Source organism: Myotis myotis, unplaced genomic scaffold (assembly GCF_014108235.1).
Source record: "Myotis myotis isolate mMyoMyo1 unplaced genomic scaffold, mMyoMyo1.p scaffold_m19_p_18, whole genome shotgun sequence".
Taxonomy (NCBI): Eukaryota; Metazoa; Chordata; class Mammalia; order Chiroptera; family Vespertilionidae; genus Myotis; species Myotis myotis.
In genome coordinates, this window is record NW_023416322.1 from 28027326 (window position 1) to 28052619 (window position 25294).

At 43.5% G+C, this 25294-nt stretch overlaps 2 protein-coding genes and 1 pseudogene across 12 annotated transcripts in view; 1 reads left to right on the plus strand and 2 right to left on the minus strand.

Moving 5' to 3' along the window:
* Nucleotides 1–16678, minus strand: part of DAP3 (death associated protein 3) — a 30380-nt gene extending 13702 nt beyond the window's left edge. The window contains exons 1-3 of one of the 4 annotated variants that reach the window (XM_036343791.1): nt 15369–15785; nt 9133–9187; nt 6601–6682 (exon numbers count right to left, since the gene is read on the minus strand). In XM_036343791.1, the coding sequence (XP_036199684.1) occupies nt 6601–6642 (42 nt within the window). In that variant the 5' untranslated portion in view covers nt 6643–6682; nt 9133–9187; nt 15369–15785. Of the gene's footprint in view, nt 1–6600; nt 6683–9132; nt 9188–15368; nt 15786–16356 lie in introns of those variants that run through there. The other 3 variants (XM_036343789.1, XM_036343788.1, XM_036343790.1) reach the window with 3 other exon arrangements.
* On the minus strand, nt 11780–14155 carry LOC118673215 (annotated as a pseudogene).
* Nucleotides 16422–25294, plus strand: part of ASH1L (ASH1 like histone lysine methyltransferase) — a 133424-nt gene continuing 124551 nt past the window's right edge. For 7 of the 8 annotated variants that reach the window (XR_004973333.1, XM_036343762.1, XM_036343761.1 and 4 more), the window contains exon 1: nt 16422–16559. The gene's annotated coding sequence lies outside the window, so the exon portion shown is untranslated. The remainder of the gene's footprint in view (nt 16560–25294) is intronic. The other variant, XM_036343774.1, reaches the window with a different exon arrangement.

Genomic DNA, 25294 nt, shown 5'->3' on the forward strand with positions numbered 1-25294 from the left:
GTGTGTGGAGGAGTGTCCCTCAGCCCAGCCTGCCCCCTCTCACATACTGGGAGCCCTCAGGCGTTGACCCCCATCACCCTCCGATCGCCTGATCGGCCCCTTGCCCAGGCCTGACGCCTCCGCCAGAGGTGTCAGGCTTGGACAGGGGCCCCCCATCTCCCCCCGTTCACTGGCTCTGGCCCCCGCCCAGGCCTGAGGCCTCTGGCCCAGGAATCATGCCTGGGCAGGGGACCCCCATCTCCCTCTGATCGCTTGCTCCACCCCCCGCCCAAGCCTGACGCCTCTGACCCAGGCTTCAGGCCTGGGCAAGGGGACCATCATATCCCCCCAATCCCCAGCTCCGCCCCCCACCCAGGCCTGATGCCTTGGCCAGAGGAGTTGACCCTCATCACCCTCCGATCACCAATCACCGGATCGGCCCCTTGACCAGACCTGAGGCCTCCAGCAGAGGTGTCAGGCCTGGGCAGGGGACCCCCAGCTCCCCGCGGTTGCAGGCTCCGCCCCTGCCCAGGCCTAACGCCTCTGGCCTAGGCGTCCGGCCCAGGCAGCGGGGACCTGCAGTGGCAGCGGGGGGCGCCGCGATCGTGGGCTTCGTTTTAGGCCCAGGCAAGGGACCCCTAGCTCCTGGGACTGCCAGCTTCGACAGTGCCCAGCTCCCATCGCTGGCTCCACCCCTACTTCCTGCTATCACTGGCCAGGGCGGCAAAGGCGCCTGATTCTCTGATCATGGCTGGGGGGCAGGGCAAAGGTGGCCCCAGGGCCGCCTTTGCCCTGCCCCCCAGCTCTTAGCTCCCCCCTGGGTTTCAGATCACTGTCAGTGTCAGGGGGCTTCTTCCTGCTTTCCCTTTTGCCTCCCTGCATTGTGCCTACATATGCAAATTAGCCGCCATCTAGTTGGCAGTTAATTTGCATATAGCCCTGATTAGCCAATGAAAAGGGTAGCGTCGTACGCCAATTACCATTTTTCTCTTTTATTAGTGTAGATGGGACTACCTGACAGACAGTGCACCCCCAGATTGCAAGAGGGTGCAGGCCAGGCTGAGAGACCCCACTGGTGCACAAACAGGGTCGGGGAGGGACGCAGGAGGTTGGCCAGCCAGGGAGGGACTGCAGGAGGGCTCCAGGGCATGTCTGGCCCATCTCACTCAGTCCCAATCGGCCGGACCCCAGCAGCAAGCTAACCTACTGGTTGGAGTGTCTGCCCCCTGATGATCAGTACATGTATAGAGAGTGGTTGAGCAGACTTAGCATATCATTAGCATATTACGCTTTGATTGGTTGAATGGACGACTGAACACTTGGCATATTAGGCTTTTATTATATAGGATACCAGGGCTCTGTCCCAAATGGAAACAAATAATTCCATTAGAGATTGTTCAGGAACATAGTACAGCCATTAACCTGAAGCAGGAACCTTCTTTTAATGCTCTTGCCCACAATGATGAACGGTGGCTAGTACTGTTCAATTCTCAGCTGTCTGTCCAGTAATCGTAATCACTTCAGTAATTAGGGGATTAGTGCAATGTTCCTATTTGGTAGGTATAATTATACCCTCCACAATTTTCTTGCCAGCTGTGTCCTGGAATAAAGAACCTTTATTGATAAAAGAATGAGGGAGCATCTAGGTAAGTGAAAAGATAATGCTAAATTCAGTGAACTGCATGTGGAAACCTCTGAACTAGGAAGAGGTTGGGGGGATGGAGTGCAGAGAGAGGATGATTCAGGAGACAAATCTGGCAAAATGCTAACTGGAGAACCCCCAAACTGAGTTTGAGGATAATAGGCTTATGTAGGAGTGAAAAGATGCCAGTTACAAGGGAAAGATTAGGATAGGAAATCAGCAGAAGCAGATATGAAAGATGGCTGCAGTAAGGAAGATACCCGATAAATCAACAGGTAACATAAAAACTGCCTGTATTTCTATTTAGTCTTACCAAGCAGCCTCATGAGTGCAGAAAATGTGTTATTTTTGTACCAGCCCTCATAACACTTACATCCACTTAAAAAGACCTTAAACTCAATAACAACTTTCTAATTGGTTATCTTTACCTCTAAATCTTTGATTCTTCATCTTTCATAGTGTAAAAGACTTGTCCTCCCAAATAGTAAGTTTAACCTTCTTCTAATCAGACTGAAGGGTCCCAGGTTCGATTCCGGTCAAGGGGACATGCCTGGGTTTCAGGCTCCATCCCCAGTGGGGGGAGTGCAGGAGGCAGCTAATCAATAGTTCTCTCTCATCACTGATGTTTTTAACTCCCCCTCTTCCTTCCTCTCTGAAATCAATCTATATATATATATATATAGATATAAATAAATCTATAAATAAAGTTTGGTTTCCTATTAATGCCAAAATAAGCCCCAAAGTCCTTAGCATGGTAATCAAGGCCATGACTTCAACGGACCGCTCTAGTCTCATTCCTGTGTGAGCTCCATATTCGAGCCTATGACCATGTTACTCACTTTGATACTTCTATACTGCTCATTCTACTTCAACTTCCCTCTCTCCCTATTGAAATCTTACTCCTCCTTTAAGACTCATCTCAAATGTCACAACCTCTGTGAAGTTTTTCCAGATACCTCCAGTCAAAAGTAATTATTTTCCCTCTCTGCTGATAACACTTTGTCTTGCATGGCATTAAAAAAAAAAAAAAAAAATATATATATATATATATATATATATATATATATATATATTAAATTTTCACCCAAGGATATTGTCCCATTAATTTTTAAAGAGAGTGAAAGGGAGGGGTGCAAAGAAAGAAAGAGAGAGAGAGAGAGAAAACATTGATGTGAGAGACACACATGGACTGGTTGCCTCCTGCACAACCCCCAAGCTGAGGATTGAAACTTCAAGTGAGGTATGTACCCTTGACCTGGAATCAAACTCGTGACCCTTTGTTCTCCACTGAGAAAAACTGGACAGGGCAATAGGTTCTTTAAAAAAATATATATTTTTATTGATTTTTAGAGAGAGGGAGAAAGAGAAACATGGATGTGAGAGTGGAACATCAATTGGCTGCCCCCTGCATGCCCTGACTGGGAATTGAACCAGCAACCAGACCTGTATAAGAGACAACATTCAGCCAACTGAGCCACACCGGCCAGTGCTTCCATGGCATTTTTACACCGCCTTGAACTGCATTCGCGGCTTTTGTTAACTGAATACTTGTTAGATGTGAGGCAATACAGAGTTTTAAACACATTTCTGAGCCAAGAATCCTAGAAGATAGGTATAATATCATGTTTTATGATGAGGGAAACCAAGATTCAGGGAAATTAATCCTGTCTAAGGTCAGAGTTGGCAGGTGGTGAAGCCAGAATTCAAATTCAGGTTTGTCTGACTACAAAACCTATTCTTTTTATTATATACTAGAGGCCCGGTGCACAAAAATTTGTGCACTTGGGGGGGAGGGGGGGTCCCTCAGCCCGGCCTGTGCCCTCTCGCAGTCTGGGTCCCCTCGGGAGATAACGACCTGCTGGCTTAGGCCTGCTCCCGGGTGGCAGAGGGCAGGCCCAATCCCTAGGTGCAGCCCCTGGTCGGGCTCAGAGCAGGGCCGATTGGGGAGTTGGGGCGCCGCCCCCTGTATGCACAGAGAAGGGCAGATCGGGAGGTTGTGATGCCACCCTCAGTCACGCTCAGGGTAGGGCCAATTGGGGGGTTGGGGCACCATCCCCTGTCACACTCAAGGCAGGGTCGATGGGGAGGTTGGGACGCCACCCCCTGTCACGCACAGAGCCGATGGGGAGGTTATGGCTCTACCCCATCACACACAGAGCAGGGCCCGTGGGGGAGGGGGGGTTGGGGAGCTCCCCCCTATCAGGCACAGAGCAGGGCTGCTCAGGGGGTTGGGGCCCCGCTCCCTGTCACACACAGAGCCGCAGGGCAATCAGGGGGTTTGGGCGCTGCCCCCTGTCACGCTGATCCCGGTGCCAGGAGGCATATTACCCTTTTACTATATAGGGTAGAGGCCTGGTGCATGGGTGGGGCCGGCTGGTTTGCCCTGAAGGGTGTCCTGGATCAGGGTGGGGGTCCCCACTGGGGTGCCTGGCCAGTCTGGGTGAGGGGCTGAGGGCTGTTTTCAGGCTGGGAGTGACTGAAGTTCCCAACCGCTCCTTTTTTTCTTTTTTTTTTATTCTGGGCCAGCTTTACCTTGAGGCTTGGCTCCAGCTCTTAGGCCTCTGCGGCTGAAAGTAGGTTTCTGGCCTTTGCTTACAATGTTTCTTAAACTGCCCGCTCAGAGGCCAGCAGCCGCAGGCGGGGAATGTTGGTTTCCTCCGTCACTGAGGCAAGCAAGCCTCATGTTAGTTTCAAGCTGCCTGGCTGCCGGCTGCCATCTTGGCTGACAGTTAATTTGCATATCTCGCTGATTAGCCAATGAAAAGGGTAGCGGTCATACGCCAATTACCATGTTTCTCTTTTATTAGTGTAGATTATCTTATACACAAGTCTGTCTCCCATTCTAGGACACACACTTGGAAGAGAATGGATCAGATTTTATTCACCTTTGTATTTCCTTCTCTAAGTAACACACCACAAATACTTCATACTGCGCTCTGGAATAAAGAACCTTTCATTGGAGACATATAGCAGGGAGTATGTAAAGCATCTAGATAAGTGAAAATAAATTGCACTAATTCAACTCAACTGCATACGGAAACCTCTTAAACCAGCACTTATAGATTTAATATAAAGTAACAGAGTTGCTCCAACTTTGTCTGAGGATTGCAGATTCCAATGTTTATCAAATATCCAAATTCTCTATATTTCCCAGCCTCCTGTGCAAATTGGGGTTATTTTATTAATTCTCGTAAATGAGCTCTACATGAATATAATTTGTGTCTTTTCTAGTCAGTCAGCTTAGCGTGACTATAAATCCTCTTTCTTCCCCTGTCACGGCAACCTATGTGCTGAGGTGGCATCCCAAGATGAACCTTCATCCCATGTCAAGCCCCTCCTACACGTGCCTGTAAACCACTCTGGAAATACAGCAACAGGAAAAACAAAACAAAACAAAACACATGCACAGATCTTGATAAACAACATCATTTGTTGTGTTAAGCCAATGAGAATTCAGGGTCTGTTGCCTCAGTACAGCAACCTGAATAGTATACCCTACTATTGACAGGACAGTGTCAATTCTACTGGAGAGAAAGTACCAACTCTAAAAAATAGTGAAGTGGAAAATTTAAGATATTCAAGGACCACAAGGTGGTGCTATTTCTACAAGAATTCTATGACTTTTGTTAACTGCTTTTTGAAGCAAATTAAGAGCTAGCAAAATGGATTCCTTACTTATCACAGCATTCTATATGGCATCATCCAGCTAGTCTGTTGCTTCCAGGGAAAACAACTATAAGTATAATAGCCTCTACACCGTTCCAGAATGAACATCACGCAGTTAAGAATAGCACTCATGAGCCAAATCAAGACAGTTACTCTAAACCAATCTATGTGAAGCACAAAATTTCTTCAGACATCTCTGCATTTTGGAAGAAGAAATTGTAGCTTTTTAAATGTTGAAACCAGAATCCTTCCTCTGTTGATCCTTGCTTTTATTTTCATTTGATGTACATAGGTTTATGGCAAACCCCTGGAAAAAAGATGAATTCTACAGGAGGAAGGGCTGCTTTTCTAGGAAATCTAATCTGCAATAATTAGACAATGAGATGGAAGTGACTAAGCCCTTCTGGCTCAGTTCTCATTTTTCAGGATACAGCTCTGGGAGGATTTCCTCTGGATCCTACTAATCCAGGTTAAGTGCTCCTACTGGGTGCTTTAATAACAGCACCATACTACAACAACCATTTGTTCATGATTCCACTACTGACTTTGAGATCCTAAATTGCATGGACTATAACATGCACTATAGCACAGTGGTTGAGGCCACAGGCTTTGAAGTCAGACAGACATGGTACCTAGTCTGGGCTCTGCAATTTCACAGCCTCTTACTTTGCCTTTCTAATCCTCAATTTCTGCACCTGTGAAACAAAGGTATCATCTAGTTCCTGGGTTATTATGACAACTAAAAAAGTAAAGCATTAGCCCCGTGCCTGGCACATAACGAATGCCCAACAAATAGTAACCATTAGTGAAATGAGTAATCTGAAAATCCTCAGTACTTGCAATATGGAAAGTAATGAAAACTATTTGCTAAATAAATGAAAGAATGAAGTAGAGCAACAGAATGTTTTTTTCATATATGATTTTATTCAACTATCAGATACTTAGGGTCTAAACTGGCAACATATTTTTTTTTAAGTACTTTATTAAGAAATGATAATCCAACTAGAGAATACGAATAAAAGTTAGAACTGCAATCAATCTTTTAAAAAATGTTACTTCTCCTATGACATGGTAAATTCTCAAACAGAACTATTCTATGGAGACCTTGTTACTTGAAGATTGTTAGGGCAGCTGGGAATGAAGTGAATGGGAAGGGAAATGGAACTGTAACTGTTCTTTTGAGTGTGAACTTATAAATTAAAGTCAGCTGAAGTTCTCTAGAGGATTTAATTCTGGATATAGTAAATCCATATAAAAACAGAAGTCCACCTACAGACAGTTTGTACAAAGCATTGAAGTCAGTTAGGACTCACCTTATGGACCCTGGAGACAAGTCTTGTCACTCCTTTCAGCATTGTCCCCACACTCTTGAAGAAGTGGAAAGGTCGGCCAGAACTGGGAAAAGACATTTGCACAATGGATTAGTATCCTGAATACATAAAGAATGCCTACAATAGATAAGAAATGAGAAGACACAGACAGACATTTCACGGAAAAGTTTATACAGGTGGATAGTAAACCCATGAGAATTCTCATTACAAATCAGAGAAATACAAATTAAAACAACCACAATGAGATCATTCACAACCACCATTTTGGGAAAAATGAAAAGATCAGACAATAGCAAATGTTAAAGAGGCCATGAAGGAAGCACTAGGAACTTTCATACATTGTCAACGAGAGAGTAAATACAAATATCTTAAAAAACAAATTTGGCATCATCTTGTGAAGTTGAAAATGTACAAGTCTGAAACCCAGGTATTCTATTCTTTGGTATTTATTCTACAAAAACACTTATACATGTACACTGGAAAATATCTATAACAATGGACATAGTAATAGAATATGAAGCATTATCAAAAATTGTGAAAAGCCCAAATGTCCATTGGTAGAAGAGTGAGTAAACAGAGATATGGTCATACAATGGAAATCCATACAGAAATAAAAAGAGTAAGTTGCAGTGACATGCATTACATGTATGACTCTCAAAAACTAATATTGAGCCCTGGACAATATTAGTCCAGGTTGGAGCATTGTCCTGTATACCAAAAAGGTTGTGGGTTCGATTCCCAGTTGGGTAAAAGCGGGAGGCAACGGATTAATACTTCTCTTTCTCTCCATTCTTCTCTTTCAATAAAAAACATATCCTGGCCCTAACTGGTTTGGCTCAGTGGATAGAGCATCGGCCTGCGGACTCAAGGGTCCCAGGTTCGATTCCGGTTAAGGGCATGTACCTTGGTTGCAGGCACATCCCCAGTGGGGAGTGTGCAGGAGGCAGCTGATCGATGTCTCTCTCATCAGTGTTTCTAACTCTCTATCTCTCTCCCTTCCTCTCTGTAAAAAATCAATAAAATATATTAAAAAAAAATATCCTGAGGTGAGGATTAAAAAACAAAACAAAAAGCTAATATTGAGTAATCTAACTATTATATACAGGAATAGAACATATAAAATTCAAAACAGCTTGCCCTGACCGGTTACTCAGTGGTTAGAGCGTTGGCCCTTGGACTGAAGGGTCTCGCGTTTGGGTTTAATTCCTGGACAAGGGTACATGCCTGGGTTGCAGGTTCAATCCTTGGTCCCAGTCTGGGGGCGTGTAGAAGGCAACCAGTTGATGTGTCTCTCTCTCTCTCTCTCCATCCTCCCTTCCACTCTCTTTAAAGATCAATGGAAAAAATATCCTTGGGTGAGGATTAAAGAAATCAAACATACAAAGCTTAATTCATCACTTGATTTAATTCATCAATCTATACTAATAAAAGCCTATGTGGTCATCATGTCCTCATGCCATGATGCCCTCACGCTGTAACAATCCATCACCAGGAGGCTGCGTGTGCGGTGAGCACACGTAGGTGGGCGGGGCTGCGTGCACGTGGAGCAGCGGAGGCGAGAGCCCCCGCTCTGGCCTACCTCTTTGGGGCAATCCATCGAGGAGCCCCAGTGGGTGGGCGGGGCCTACCTCTTTAGGGAAATCGATCGAGGGGCTCCCGCACTGTGAGAAGGCATAGGCCAGGCTGGGGGACGCCCCCCTCGAGTGCACGAATTTTGTGCACTGGGCCTCTAGTATATACATATTTAGTAAAATTGAAAGGAAAAAGCAAGAGAATAAGCACATCAGCCGAAACCGGTTTGGCTCAGTGGATAGAGCGTCAGCCTGCGGACTGAAGGGTCCCAGGTTCGATTCCGGTCAAGGGCATGTACCTGGGTTGCGGGCACATCCCCAGTGGGGGATGTGCAGGAGGCAGCTGATCGATGTTTCTCTCTCATCGATGTTTCTGGCTCTCTATCTCTCTCCCTTTCTCTCTGTGAAAAATCAATAAAATATATTTAAAAAAAAAAAAAAAAAAGAGAATAAGCACATCATTTGGAATAATGCTTACTCTTAAAGAGAAAGTAAAGAGATAAGACTGGGGCAAGGCAGACAGAGAAATTGGTAATGATCTCTTTCTAATGCTAGCTAATGGGTACATGAATATTTGTTTTGGAGAAATATGTACTGCATATTTAATTGGTATAATGGTACCCAAAAGACATGTTAGTTAAATGGGTTGAAATTTCCTTGACCATTGACATCTGTGCATGGTTCTCACTCTTGGCTGCACACCAATTGTCTGTCTTACCACCAAAGAGGTTGGCTGGCTGGTCAAGGTTGGCCTCCACTGGGATGACTGACTCTGCTCTACACTGTCTCTCATTCTCTAGCCGTGTATCCTGGACTTGTCATAGCAGTGGCAGAGGTCCAAGGGACCTGAAATAACTTGAGACCTCTTCAAACCTAGCTCAGAATCAGCATGGTCTTCTGTCACATATTATTGCAGATTCAAAGGATGGGAAGTAGATTTTACCTCTTTATGGGAAGAGCTGCAAAATCACAATTTTTCTGGCATGGAAACCACTGTACTGTTAAAAAATGGAGAAGCTTGAATGTAAACATGGCTATTGGACTTGAGTGACGTTCTTCATCATTATACCATATTTCTTCCTAGGTGGCCCTTATTTGTGCAGCTATTTGTTGATTCTGATCTTAGCTAAGAATAAGTGAATTATTAAAATTCATTTTATTAATTTGAACCTTATTTCAGTTTGATATCTTCTATTAAGAAAAATTTTTAAATAAATTCACTATTTTAAACATTTAGTTATAAACTTAACCAGTAAGTTTTATCTTTAAAAATTCCTTAAGAAAAAAAAATTTATTGATTGCCTGGGCCTGTGTTCTCAGTGGTTAGAGTATCAGCCCATGCACCAAAGGGTCTTAGGTTTGATTTCAGGTCAAGGGCACATACCTGCGTCTCAGGTTCAGCCCTAGCTCCAGTAAGGAAGAGTGTGGGAGGCAACCAATTGTGTCTCCCCCCGCCCTCCCACCTTTCTTCCCTTCCACTCTCTCTAAAAATCAAAAGAAAAAGTATCTTGTGGTGAGGATTAACAAACAAAACAAAAATTTATTTATTGATTTTAGAGAGAAAAAGAGAGGCAGAGACAGAGACATCAATTTGTTTTTCCACTTATTTAAGCATTCATTGCTTGCTTCTTATATGTGTCCTGAGGAGGGATCGAACCGAAAACCTTGGCATATTGAGATGATGCTCTAACCAATTGACCTCCACAGCCAAGGCTTTAAAAATTTATTTTAACATCTGAAGTCTTATTTTTAAAGTTTATATTACAGAGCTTTTCCTATTTATCTAGACTGCATTTAGACAACATCCCAGCAAGGAAGCACCACGAAATGTTTATTTGCATCTATTGCAGGGAGGCGGGGGGGATCTGAGAGCAGTTTAGCTAAGACCTGCTGCTGGACAGTAATATCATATAGCCCAGGGGTGGGCAAACTTTTTGACTCGAGGGCCACAATGGGTTCTTAAACTGGACCGGAGGGCTGGAACAAAAGCATGGATGGAGTGTCTGTGTGAACTAATATAAATTCAAAGTAAACATCATTACATAAAAAGGTACGGTCTTTTTATTTTTTATTTTTATTCATTTCAAACGGGCCGGATCTGGCCCGTGGGCCGTAGTTTGCCCACGGCTGATACAGCCCATCCTATATAATAAAAGCCTAATATGCAAATTGACTGAACGGCAGAACGACTGGTTGCTATGACGTGCACTGACCACCAGAGGGCAGAGCTCAACGCAGGTGCTGCCCCCAGCTTGCAGGCTCCAGGCCAGCCAAGGCAGGTGCCAACGGGGCCCTCCCAATCGCCCCGCCGGTCGTCCCACAGATTGGCCCTGATTGCTGGCCAGGCCAAGGGACCCTACCCATTCATGAATTTCGTGCATTGGGCCTCTAGTATATCATACAGCTTGAGGACTGATGCCAGAAGAAGCAGAGCAATAGGGAAATACAGATAGACCCTGGAGATATTGTGGGTTTGGTTCCAGATCACTGTAATAAAGTGAGTATTGCAGTTAAGTGAGTTGTAATCTTTTTGCTGGTGGACAGTGTTGCCTTCCATTTGTAAAAAAACACACCTATAAAATGCAACAAAGTGAAGCACAATAAAGTGAAGTGTAATGTATGCCTCTACTGGAAATCTAGGCAGCTTTGAGTGCCTATAACTTTGCTTAAAGAAAACTTTCAGTTAAACCACAACCGCACTTAAAGCACAAATCACAGTCCAAATCAGAGTACTTGGGAGGTTAGTCATGATTTGGCTCCCTTTTCTATATTAGTTTCTTTTTTTTTTTTAAAAAAAGATATTTTTATTGTTTTCAGAGAGAAAGGGAGAGGGAGAGACAGAAACATCCTTGATGGGAGAACCATTGATTGGCTGCCTCCTGCACGCCCCCTTCTGGGGATGGAGCCTGCAACCTGAGCATGTGCCCTTGACTAGAATCAAACCCAGAAGCCTTTAGTCCGCAGGCAAACCTCTATCTACTGAGCCAAACCAGCTAGAGCTCTATATTAGTTTCTTATTACTGCTGTAACAAATTACTACAAACTTAGCAACATAAAACAACACAAATTTGCCACTTTCTGTGGTTTAGACGTCCAAAATCAAAGTGTCTGCAGGCTTGTATTCTTTCTGTAGGCTCTAGTAGAGAATCTGTTGAGGGGTGTGTGTGTGTGTGTGTGTGTGCTATTTTTAATTTTTTTTTTTTTTTTACTTTTTCAGTTTTTAAAGCCTGCGCTTTCATCTTCAAAAGCTGCAATAGCTGGTCAAGTCTTTGTGATATTGCATCATTTTGACACTTCTATCTCCCTCTTCCAACTTTTCAGAACTTTGTAATTACAGTAAGCCTATCAAGTAATCCGGGATATTCTCCCTACTTAAGGTCAGCTCATTAGCAACCTCAATTCCATCTGCATACTTAATTTACTCTTGTCATGTGATATATTCACAGGTCCCAGGGATTAGGACGTGAACATCTTTGGACAGTGATGGCGAACCTTTTGAGCTCGGCTTGTCAGCATTTTGAAAAACCCTAACTTAATTCTGGTGCCATGTCACATATAGAAATTTTTTTATATTTACAACCATAGTAAAACAAAGATTTATATTTTTGATATTATTTTATATATTTAAATGCCATTTAACAAAGAAAAATCAACCAAAAAAATGAGTTCGCGTGTCACCTTTGACACGCATGTCATAGGTTCACCATCACTGTCTTTGGAGGAACCATTATTTTGTCTTCCATACCTTCCTTGGTTCACTCATTCAATAAAGCCATTTTTTTAAAAAATGTGATACTGTTTTTATTTAACTTCAAAACATTTCAGCATTCTAAACATACAAAAATTAACAAAATATTGCAAATTGTGTTTAGTACAGAATGTTCTTGAACTTTCATTGATGCACTGTCACTGTTGACAATGAAGAGTTGTAGTTTGTTTTAAAACAGTTTAAAACTACCACACAACTAAAAATGATCCAAATACTTCTCGTGCCAGCTGACCCCCCTTTTTCCACAGCTAAGAATGGCAGGATGCTATGTCACAATGTACAAAAACAAGACAACCTAAAGCTAAATGGATGCCCACTGCAGTGTCCACAGGTCCAGCCTCACAGTGCACACCCTGAGCTACAGCCCCTCCAAAAGGCATCTTCCTCACAGCCTCAACGCCAAGCAAAGAGCATCAAGAGCTTGTCTTGGTTATTTGTTCTTTTTACAAACTATAGATATGTGCAGTTGAGAACTCAGGATTTCTAGCCAATAGCCAAATAGGTAACACCACCTTGCAGATTAAAGAAAGAAAGGAAGGAAGGGAGGAAGGGAAGGAAGGGAAGGAAGGGAAGGAAGGGAAGGAAGGGAAGGAAGAAAGAAAATGCCAGAAACATCTTTAAATGCCGTCAAACCAACAACGAAGTGCACAGAGCGAGGAGAACACAAGAGCCTTTTCATTTTAAAAATGTTTGGAAATATGTATAACTTTGATACAGTTTCTGGGTGCTCTGGACAGCCATGGCCACTGCATGTAAACCACTGACAATTTCTAGAGCACTTTGAGAGACTACATATGATCATGATCCAATTGTGTAATTAATCCTAATGAGGGCAACAGACACCTCTCAAATAAGAGCTGTGTCAATTACGGAGCTCCCCTACATAAAGTATTCACAAGGAGACAGATAAAGTTTATTCATCCTCTTCCTCCTCCTCCTCTTCATCTTCTTCCACCCTTTTCTGGGCAACTGTAGCGGACCCTTTATGCCATCAAACTTGCCTTTGGACTTATAGTCGGCGACCCCCTTCTCATACTTCCCCTTCAGTTTTGCAGCCTTATTGTTGTAAGGCCGCTTTTCACTGTCACTTAAGTTATTCCACATCTCGCCCAGCTTCTTTGCCACATCTCCAATAGAAATTCCAGGATTTGTGGATTTGATCTTGGGGCGGAATTCCGAGCAGAAAAGGAAAAATCCAGACAGTGGGCTTCTGGGTCCTTCTTCTTCTTGCCTCCCTTAGCTGGTCCATAATCCTTCATTTCCCGATCACAGTGTACTTTATCTGCCTTTGCCATCTCATCAAATTTAGATTTCTCTTTTGCCGACATTGTCTTCCACCTTTCAGAGCATGTCTTAGACATTTCTACAAAATTGACTGGAACTTCTGGGTTTTTCTCCTTATGTTCCTCTCTGCATGCCTGCACAAAGAAGGCATAAGCAGACATCTTGCCCCTTGGCTTCTTGGGATCACCTTTAGTCATCCTGACTGTATTGTTCGCTCCTCTGGGCAGCGCTTCCCAGCCTCGAACTAGCTGCCTCCATGAGAGCCGCCTGAAGGCCATTTTATTTTATATTTTAGTCTCTGGTAACACCTGGGGCATACACAAAAGAACAGAGTACTATAGAATCTGCCTATACTTAGCTGACAATTCATAACTTAGTGCAGTTACTGAAAGCTAAATGAAGGCAGAGACCATAAGTAACTTTCTTTATAAAATGGTAAAATTCTTTTACCAGGAAGGCAATGTGGTATAGTGAAATAATTTAAGTTTTTAAGAGACAGACAAACTAAAGCCTAAAGATAAACTTACTGAACTTCTCCGAGCCTCAGGCTTTTAATGGGGATAAGGTGATCTACCTCACATGCTGTTTATTATGAGGATTAAACAGGAACACATGTTCTCCTTTCTGAAGAACATACAAGATAATGCCAATTCTCTTTCCTTTCTCATGTTTAAAGTATCTAACATTCACGTCAACATTTCCATGACTCACATGCTAGCCATAGTCCCTGCCCTCAAATTAAAAACGTGTCGGTAGGATAAGGCACTTGCATATAAAACACAATTAAAGAAAGATCAATGTGCCCTCGTTGGTTTGGCTCAGTGGATAGAGCGTCTGCCTTTGGACTGAAGGGTCCCAGGTTCAATTCCGGTCAAGGGCACATGCCGGGTTTTGGGCTTGCGTGTAGGAGGCAGCCGATGGAATATTCTCTCTCATTATTGATGTTTCTAGCTCTCTCTTTCTCCCTCCCCCTTCCTCTTCGAAATCAATAAAAAATAATATTAAAAAAAAGAAAGAAAGATCAAGGTAAACTTAAGTGGGCTCCATGAAAGAGTTGGAACTTGAGACATACTTAGGAAAAGCAAATATATAGTTAGGTGATTAAAACTGAGTTAAAAAAAAAAAAAAGCAAGCCATCAAAACCTGATCCATACATTGAAATATGATTAAGGGTGAAATTTAGGCGTGTCTACTTGGACTTGACTAGACCTTTGAGATTTTCAAACTGTCCCCTAGGTCCCTAGGAGCCCACAGATGTTGAAGAAAAGGGAAACCTACGTAGATCCCTTTCCTCATTGGTTCCGCTCTACCCTGTGGGTGAAATGCAGAGGCTGTGGGATTATCTGTGTGCTTTAATAGTCCAGAGTTCTGCATTCAATCATTCCGATTAAGTGTTGGTACAGAGTTTTGAGAAGCAAGTATTAGGAGCCACAGAAACCTGATAGGCCTAATTTTGCATAGTTTTATCAATGATTTGGAAGAAGGAGACACAACTACCAATTACACCCACAAACCTTATCAACATCAACGGTACTCTGAACGATAACGGAATACTCGGCCCCCTCCCTGTGCCTCGGAGCGAATTCGACTCCGACTCGACCTAAATTGCGTTCTCTAAGATGGAGCGAAGGAAAAGAACTTCCTGAAGGACATACAAGCCGCGGAAGATCGGGCCCAGAACCGAACCAGACATACATGGTTTCTTTATCCCCTAACACAGCGGTTCTCAACTTGTGGGTCGCGAACAACGAAAAGACATCCTGCCTATCAGATATTTACATGACGATTCATAACAGCAGCAACATTACAGTTATGAAGTAGCAACGAAAATAACTTTATGGTTGGGGGTCACCACAACATGAGGAACTGTATTAAAGGGTCGCGGCATTAGGAAGGTTGAGAACCGCTGCCCTAACGTGAAGTTGAAAATGTATCACCCTCTCAGAAGGAAGGAATCGTGCACAAAAAGACCGCAGTGTGTGAGATTCGAGAAATCTTAGCGGGGTTTAGAAAGAGAGAAAGACGACCACGGCGCGCGTTTTTCTTTGGGTCCCAAGTCCACAACCATGAGCCCAGAAACACGTCCCCCAGGAAGGTCGCCGGCCCTGCTCGGCCCCACTTCCTACCTCCTGGGAGCGCGCAGTCCCGCTGCCTCCCCTCGTGGGCAAACCCCCGCGCAGGGTCCCTCCGTCACCGGCGGGCGCGGACCGGTCCTCCCGACGAGGTCAGTCCACAGCGGAGCTCGGCGGGCTGCACACAGCCGGCCCCACCGCGGAGCACCCCGCTCGGCCCCTCCAGCAGGAAACTGCTCACCGCGCAGCCGCCGCGGCCTCCAACCGCCGCCCGGCGGAGGGGCGCCCCGCTGCCCCTCACCCACTCGCCGGCGCTCGAAGCGGAGGGGAGAAGCGACCCCGGCCGCCGCGGAGCCGTGGCCAGGGAGTCAGTCGGCACAGCCCACCGTCCGCCGCGCGGGTGGGTCCGGTTACAACGGCCTGCTCCGCCCGTGCCCGCCGCCCTCGTCTCCCCGCCCCGCAGCTACCAGAATGGAACAGGCCCGCGGGGGGGATTGTGGGAGACGCACGCGCGAGGGGTGGAGGGAATGTGGGGGGGGGGCGAGGAGGAGGCGGCGGCGGCCGCGGCGGCTGTTGGTGGCAGTGGGGGCGGGGAAGGGGGGAGGGAAGAAGAGGAGCCCGAGGAGGAGGCGGCTGGGGCTCGCGCCGCTGGAGGTACGCGTGAGGGCCGCGCCAGCGCCGGCTCCACAGGGGCCGCGGGGAGGCCGGGAGCGGGGCGAGGAGGCGCCCTGGAGCGAGCGCGTCCGGGCTGGCGGGCGCGCCGGGCGGCCGAGGGTGGTGGTTGGTGGGAGCCGCGAGCGACGAGCCCAGCTCCACTCCGGCGCTTGTGGGCGGGCGTGCGCGCTGCGCCGCCGGAGTCGGGCGAGGGGGGGTGGAGAAAGCCAAGAGGGAGGAGTGGGAGGTGGGGGGGTACGAGGCGCCCTTCGCTCCCTCCCTCCCTCCCGAGGAGCTGCCGCCGCCGCTCTGCCGCCGCCACTCCGCCGCCATTTTGGGTTCGCTTGGCGGAGGGGGAGACGATCCCCGTCTCGGTTGCGGGACCCACCTCCCCTTAGTTTCTCCAGCTTTAGCCCCACGCCTTTCTCTTCTCCTCTCTCCCGTCTCCGCCAGTCCGCTCCCCCGCCGGCCGCCTCTTGACAAGCGAGAGGGATCCGCTGTGGACCCGGGGAAGCGGAGGAGCCTGGTGGCGGCCGTCCCCTCTTCCCCACTTCCCTGCACTCTCATCGCTGGGCCTCGGCCTCTGACACGGTGAGTAGAACCGCCGGGGGAGGCCTTGGGGCCTAAGTCGTTCCTCCGCTCCTCAGCCCTTGGCTGCCGGGGCGCTCCTGTCATCTCCCGGACCCGCGCCTCCGGGAGAGCGGCGGCGGGAATGGGGGAGGGGAGCGCCGGGCAGGGGATCCTGAGCTCATCGGGAAGTCCCTCCTGGCGGGGCCGAAGGGGTGTCCCTCACTGGCGGGCTCCTGGCGCGGGGCCGGGGGGCGGGAAAGTCAGCCAGCGGAGGCGGAGTCGCCCGTGTCCCTGACAGGTTTATTTCGCGTGTGGCGTGGGCCGGATGGGAGCATCCCCCCGGGTCCGGGCTCCGTCTGTTACGGGGAGGAGAGTGGCCGGAGAAGTGATCTTCGGAGGGTAGTTTGCCTGCACGGTCAGGTCTGTTGTGCTCCTGACCCGCTGAACTGCATGCAGCGAACGACAGAACGATCTCAGGGTTCTAAGTTGAATAAATGTTACTGGTTAGTTTGTACATGGAAAGACATGTTTTTGGTCTAGAAGACAGATGGTCTGTTGGTATAGAGCGGCTGTGTGTGTGTGTGTGTGTGTGTGTAAGGAAGGAAAGTGTTCCGGAAGAGTTTGCTTGTATTTGTATAAGGGTAATGGAGTTCCCCTATAAGTTAGCTTATTTTAAAAATAAAACGTGGGATGTTGTTCCCTGCTGAGTGACATGCGTGTGTATTTTAGGGTTTGGGAGCGAGTGCGTTATTACTTGTTGGGGAAGAGCAGTCAGGGCAGTAGTATTGTAGACACACTAGGTAGTGTGTGTGTGTGTGTGTGTGTGTGTGTGTGTGTGTGTGTGTTGGGGTCAGGGATGGGAGAAGCCTGTCAGAGCCAGGTGTGGTCTTGGGAATAGTTGGTTTCTCTAATAGAGTGCATCGTGTAAATGCGAGGGCCCAGACCATCTTTAACAGCACAATTATTGTGAGGGTATAAGAATGCTTGGCCTTTTTGCAGACCTGAGTTTATATCAACACTTTATAATAGAGTAAAGCATTTGTATTTTTCAGACTGCACTTGCAGTGTGTGTGTGTGTGTGTGTGTGTGTGTGATCCTAAAGCCCTGTGAAAATGGTAGGATAGATGTTTTCTCCTATTTGACAGAATAGGAAATTGAGGCATAACGAGATAATTTTTCCAAGGTCACAAGTTAAGTTGGGGACAAAGTTGGGATTATAATTCAATGGTTTGACCGCTACTCAAGTAGTATTTCCATCATACAATGAATGGAGCCTCTGAAGGTCTTTGACAGGCAAATCTTGAGTTTATTGGAAAGATAGGGGCATATGTGACTGGTTGGATAATATATTTGGTACCGATCAATTGTGTCAGACATGTATATGGAATGTATGTTGTCCTTGCTCAGGTTGACCTGTATGAAAATGTGTATCCATGACTATTATTTTTTGTTTATGGGGGAAGCAGAGCATTTTTGACAGTTAGGCTTGTGTGTTTGAGAGAGGGATCTTTCATAGCATAACTTGTACCAGAGCAGCTGCATGGGGTCTGACAGCTTAATTTTTATTTTGACAGCTTAACTTTAAATCTTTGGGAGGAAGGATCTTTCATTCAGTCAACAAATATTTATCTAATAACTTCTTAATAAATTGTCCTGCCTTAGGCTGAGAATAATCGAGGTGACCCTGTTGAAACAGCCTGAGTACATATGAAGGGGGACTTGTCTTGACAGAGATATATATTAACTTGAGCGAGGCAAACAAGTCAGTGTGGAATTGAAACTAGAAAACCTTCCTAAAAAAATCTATTCGGTTTGGAGGGTATTTAGATCTTCCAGACATTTTAATATGAAAGGATAGAAGTGTATTTTTAATTAAGACTCTTAACGGGGTAGGTAGCCAGGTTGTGATAGAGTGTGTCGTCTTTTGCTTTTTTTTGGGGGGGGGGGCATTTGTGAGTAAACTATTTGGGGGATCTTGGAATTGTTGTTATGTGTGCCTGTGGCTATTGAAACCTTGGCTAGGCTGAAGGAATTCTTCGAAAGGCTAATTTATAGTAAGGATCTCCTTTATGAATATGACTTGAATAAAGCCAACTTAATTTTATTTCTCTGGAAGTTTGAATTTTTAAAAAAATGTATTTTATTGATTTTTTACAGAGAGGAAGGGAGAGGGATAGAGAGTTGGAAACATCGATCAGCTGCCTCCTGCACACTCCCTACTGGGGATGTGCCTGCAACCAAGGTACATGCCCCTGACTAGAATCGAACCTGGGACCCTTCAGTCTGCAGGCTGACGCTCTATCCACTGAGCCAAACCGGTCAGGGCATGAAGTTTGAATGTTTTGATGTGCCAGATCAGTGGTTCTTAAAGTTTTTTTGGGACACTTACCCTTCTGAGAATCTGGTGTAAGACCCTTGCTCAACTGTAGAAAATGAGCATAAGAATAATCACACAAGTTATGCATACAATTTCAGGAACTTAAATTGTAATGAAATAGAACCAATTTATATCCAGGTCTCATTTGAAAGCCTTTTTTTTCTAGTTTTGTTTGGGAGTGAGTATGCTGTTATGAGTTGAAAAGATGAAAGATTCTGTGACTTTATTTGAGCATGCTGACAGTAAGGAGAACTTGAAGATCCATGTTTTTAATTATTTTTATTTCTTTGCATACTTATTTCTGCAGTGTTAGTATGTGATTCTGAATTAGGTGGTAAGAGAATATAATACAGCACAAATGTTTATAAATTTATTCCTTTTAGTTATCTTTATTTTCAAACTTCTATCTTTCCAGTTTTGTATTGGAAATGAGGCTCATTTCCTGAAATTTATCTTAGTTATAACAAATATTGAGTTAATTCGATTCAGGGGATAAAAAGATGAATAATATATGGCCTCTATCCTTGAAGGTATTCTAATCCAGTTGAAGCTATGAATTGTATGATGGTAGGGACTTTCAAAAGGGCAAGGAAGGAGGTGGGAAGCATATTCCTAGGAGTTAAGGTTTCATAACTTAATTGCAGAGTTTTTGCCACTACTTATTCTTAGGAAGCTATAATGTCTTCATACTTTTTATGCAACTTCGTAGCTAAAAAATGTACTTTGATATTGAATGATTGATCATTTGATGTTTTTGGATTGAGGAACTCTGGTTTGAAAAGGAGGCAGACATTGGTTGCATTCCTTATCTTGTTTTGGATATATTTCCATAGTAAGTTTATGTAAAAAAGATTAAAAAATTTTTTTTATTGATTTTAGAGAGGATGGGAGAGGGAGAGAGAGATAGAAACATCAGTGATGAGAGAGAATCATTGATTGGCTGCCTCCTGCATGCTCAAGCCGACAGCCTATGCTTGTGCCCTGACTGAGAATTAAACGGTGACCTCATAGATCTACTATGATCAACCACTGAGCTATGCTGGTCTGGCTAAAAAATGTCTTAATGTCATATTTGGATATACATGCACCTAGAAAACACTTCTGGGGGTAAAATCCAGTAGTTATTTCACAGACTACCCATGAATCTAGTACTAGAAATTAAAAATAATTACTGAATTTTTAAAAGAACAAGAAAATTAGAAAGGTGTTTCAATAGGACAGATTATAGGATTCTGCAAGATAATGGAGAGAGAGCTTAAGAAAAATGTTCTGATTGTCTCATCTTTTTTGTCATGGCCTCTGTGTAAGAATGTTATGTAAGTTTGTGAAAAGGTTAAAGTCAGTATTCATTAACATACATTTCATTTCAAAATTTAAAAGAATGTACAGAAGTGAATAATTTTTTTGTCAATGCCTGTTTTCAAACCGATGACGATTCTGGTCCATGCACTACTGATAACACGAAGCAGTGGAATCGCAAACATCAAGAATCATTTTGTTCGGAATTTGTGTGCCTTCAATTCGTTGGTTTTATACTGTAAACTTTATTTTTTATGTATCCCCTTTTGAAAAAGTCTAGTGGCACTTTAGGATGAGTTTTCTTCGTTCAAAACTTAGTCTGGCTTCACCTATTATTTCAAATCAGTTAAACCTGAAAAGGAGTGAAAATTAAGTGAGTTATCAGCTGTTAAAGTGCGTATACATTTTTTGGGACAACCTATATATCTGTGCATATAGATACATATGTATATAGTCTCTTTCTATGCATGAGATACTTCACAAAAGTAATGCTTGTAATAATAACAAAAAATTCTTCAGGATCTTTTAAGGATCAAGAATGGAAAATAATTGCTCAGCCAGCATGGCTCAGTGGTTGAGCATCAAACTATGAACTAGGAGGTCATGGTTCAATTCCCAGTCAGGACACATGCCCAGGTTGCTGGCTTGATCCCCAGTGTGGGAATATGCAGGAGGCAGCCAGTCAATGATTCTCTGTCATCATTGATGTTTCTATCACTTTCCTTCTCCCTTCCTCTCTGAAATCAATTAAAAAAATTTTTTTTAAAGAAAAAAATGGAAATCAATTTTTCTTTCCTTTTCTTGAGTTGTGTTTTAAAGTACAGACCATAACTTCCCTTTATCTTTTTAAAAACATGAATTTATTGGGGTGACACCAGCTAACAAAATTATACAGGTTTCAGGTGCACAGCTCTACAAAACATCATCTGTACACTATATTGTGTGTTTACTACCCCAAGTCAAGTCTCTGTCCATCCATAACTTATATATTTTGCTAGGAACTGTGTTTTTATAGAATTAGTAGTACTACTTGAGGCTTTTTATTCTAAGTCTTTTTCTATACTCTATCAATAAAGAATTGGACACATTCAATCCTGCCCAAAATGATCTGCCTACAAACAGTAGAGAAGTTTTACCATATGTGTAGGTGGTATGTCTCCAGTTAACAATTTCATATTGCTATTTAAGTTATGTGTGTTGTTATAAATCTTTTAAGGTTACTGAAATCCACTGTGAGGTCTACTTTGTGTCTGCCTTTTCAGAGCATGAGATATCTTAAGCCTGGCTGCCATAAGAGAGGGACGTTAAAATAGTTTTTGTTTTGTTTTGAGCTATATTGTAGGGTGTTTTTTTCCCCCTTTAAATTACTTGGAGTGTGTTTTTTTTGTTTATATTCTTTTGTATGTAGAGGTTAGATTTTTCATACTTATGATTTGTCATCTTAATTACAACTTTCAGTTTTACATTTCATGTTTTAGAAATCACTTTTTTAGTAACTGCCTCATTGGGAGTGTTAATGGGCAGTGTGATGTTGACACATCATCATAAATTATGGCTTCAAGTAATGACAGAAATTTACCTAATAACCTTTTTTATTTTTTAATATTTATTGATTTCAGAGACAAAGGGAGAGGGACAGAGAGAAACATCAATGATGAAAGAGAATCATTGATTGGCTGTCTCCTGCACGCCCCCCACTGGGGATCAAGCTCACAACCTGGGCATGTGCCCTTGACCTGAATCGAACCCTGGACCCTTCAGTCCACAGGCCAACGATCTATCCACTGAGCCAAACAAAACCTGCTAGGGTGTGGATTGTGGTCTGGATCCCGAGTAGGGGGTGTGCAGGAGGCAGCCAATCTTTGATTCTCATCATTGATGTTTCTATCTCTCCCTCTCTGAAGTCAATAAAAATATAGCTAAATCTATATAAAATCAATGACATCAATGAGAGCCTCAAAAATTGGATGCCATTTACTGAAATTAGGAACACTGGGAGAAGCAAGTTGCGGGTGTGCAACAACTAATCTGATTTGGATATACTGACTTTAGTTTTCTATTAAGTGTTTCTGGTTGCGACATTGAATAGGTAGTTGGATGTATAAATTTGGGAGTTCATCATTGTAGAGTTGGTATTGAGAACCATAGAACTTGATGATATAACCTGGGGAGATGAAGTTATTGGACTGAATTGTGAGATATTGTTGACACTTAGAAGAATTTAGTTAAGAATGATGGGACTGAAAGATGAATTATTCAATTAAAAAATGGACAAAAGATCTGAATAGGTATGTCTCCGGAGAGGACATACAGATGGCCAATCGACATATGAAAAAATACTCAGTGCCACTAATGATCACAGAGATGCAAATTAAGGCTACAATGAGGTATCATCTCACACCTGCCAGAATGGCTATCAATAAATCAGCAGACAACAAGTACTGGCAGGGATGTGGAGAAAAGGGAGCACTAGTATGCTGCTGGTGGGAATGCAAACTATTGCAGCCACTGTGGAAAGCAGTATGGAGTTTCCTAGAAAAATTGGAAATGGAACTGCCATTTGACCCAGTCATCCCACTTCTAGGAATATATACTAAGAATCCCCAAAACACCAATCAGAGAGAATATATGCACCCCTATATTCATAGTAGTGTTCTTTACAATAGCTAAGATTTGGAAATAGCCCAAGTGCCCATCAATATAGTTTTCTGAATAATGCTCTTAAGAAGATCCCAGGAATATGATTTAATCTTCAAGTGGTGGGATTGGTAATAGAGACAATCCTATATAATAAAAGGCTAATATGCAAATCAAACAGCAGAACAACCAGTCGCTATGATGCACACTGACCACCATGGGGCAGATGCTCAGTGCAGGAGCTGACTACTGGTGGTCAGTGTGCTCCCATAGGGGGAGTGCTGCTCAGCCAGAAGCTGGGCTCACAGCTGGCAAGTGCAGCAGCGGTGGCAGGAACCTCTCCCCTCTCCGTGGCAGTTGGACATCCCCGAAGGCTCCTAGACTGCAAGAGGACACAGGCTGGACTGAGGGACCCCTCCCCCTCAACCCCCAAGTGCATGAATTTCCTGCGCCAGGCCTCTAGTTTATATATAATGATAGGAAGGAAAACAGGTACAGGCAGGTGCGTGCAATACAGTGGGAGCTTGTGACAGTTTTCTTTATTGCCATCTCATATTGGAAGCAAAATCAGTGAGAGGAGATGATGTGAAATAGCTTCTAGGAGAGTGGTGGTGGAGTGAATAGATTATGGGAATGTGTTACAGCTCTAAGGGCCACTTGATATTAGTGGTCAGGAATATAAAGTGAGATTAGTGAACATTGTTTTTCTTAGACTAGTTTTGATGGTACAGAACTAGAAGAGGTGTTAAGATATGATTTGAAAGCTATTACTAGTGCAGTATATGATAGTAAGTTTACAGAAAACCATTTGTATGAAATATAGTCAAAATACAATTAAAAAACAGGCTCCTCATAAAAGATGAAATCATAGTAAAAACAAAAAACAAACAAAAAGGAGAAACATTTTCTGCATACCAAACATATTAGAAGCTATAGGGGGGCCTTAAAATCCCTTCATTCCTTCCTTCTACTACTTATTGGGTATTAACATATATGATATTCATTGTTCCAGGTGCTGGGAATGTAGTGAACAAGCCAGAAGAGTTTCCTACCCACATCAAGCTTACATTTTTTTAAAATAATTTTTTTATTGATTTCAGAGAGGAAGGGAGAGAGGGAGAGAGATAGAAACATCAGTGATGAGAGAGAATCATTGATAGTTTGCCTCCTGCACGCTCCACACTGGGGATTGAGCCCGCAACCAGGGCATGTGCCCTGACCGGGAATCAAACCGTGACCTCCTGATTCATAGGTCGATGCTCAACCATTGAGCTATGCCGGCCGGGCCAGGCTTACAATTATAGTCTATTTGGGAAAGCAGCTGATATGGAACAAGAATAAAAAATTACCCAGGTTGTGATCCAGTATGGATAATAGATATTAAGGGAAGAATCAGGTCAGTGCAGGCTTACATATAGATCTGAGAACATAGGTCAATAATTCATTATCCAAAAGTTTTTTTGATGCTTTTAGAAAGATAATATAATATAGATTAGGTAATTTCATTTCCAAAGTGGTTTTTAGAGTATCATTCCTTAACACGTTCATATTTCACCATGAAATATATGACTAATCACAGAAATCGTGGTAATTAATACAAAAATGGATCGAGATCAGGTCATAGCATGTTTTGTTATTAGTGAATTATGCAGATACTTTCAATTTTTAGACTTCCAAATTTCGGGATTGTGCACCCATCATGGAGAAGATGGGACTTTGTACATTTAAACGGAAAGAAAACACATGGCACAGAAACAGAAATGAATATGATTTGTTAGGGACAGTAAAGAAAACTGATTTGACTGAAACATAGAGACTGTGTGTTGGGAAGTAAGGGTAAACAAGTTTGAATAGTTAGAGCCAAATTATGTAAAGCCTTGAGTGCCATTATAGATAGCAAAGAATTGTCAGAATGAACTGATTGGAAGATTACTCTTTCAGCTGTTTGTGTGAATGAATAGAGTGGGAACAAAGCAAAAGTTTTAGTCAATTGGCCAATATCTTTGTTCAGTACTTAAAAAGCTGCTGCTACTACTATTGATGGTAATAACAGTAAATTGTTGATAACTTTTATGTGCCAGTCATTTGGGCTATACACTTTACCTAAATTCTTTACAGGAGTTAAAACAATTCTATCATATGGTCTTTGGCCTTAAGAATCTTATAATCGTATTGGGAAAAAAAGTCTTAAGGCACATAGTTAAACTATAAAATATTCTACTTCATAAATGGAACTTTCTGAGGGAAAGGATATTCTCTTCTTTTTCCAGATAGTAGTGCTGGATCTTGTTTGGGATATATGCTTGAAATAAAGACTAGCCTATCAATCCTTAAGAATAGTGAAGTGGATTGTTTCGGTTTTATATTTACTAGTCAGCCTTCTGATTATAATATGGGAATCTAGTTTCTTGAGGATCTGTGTTTTTGAGAAGGGGCTTGCCCT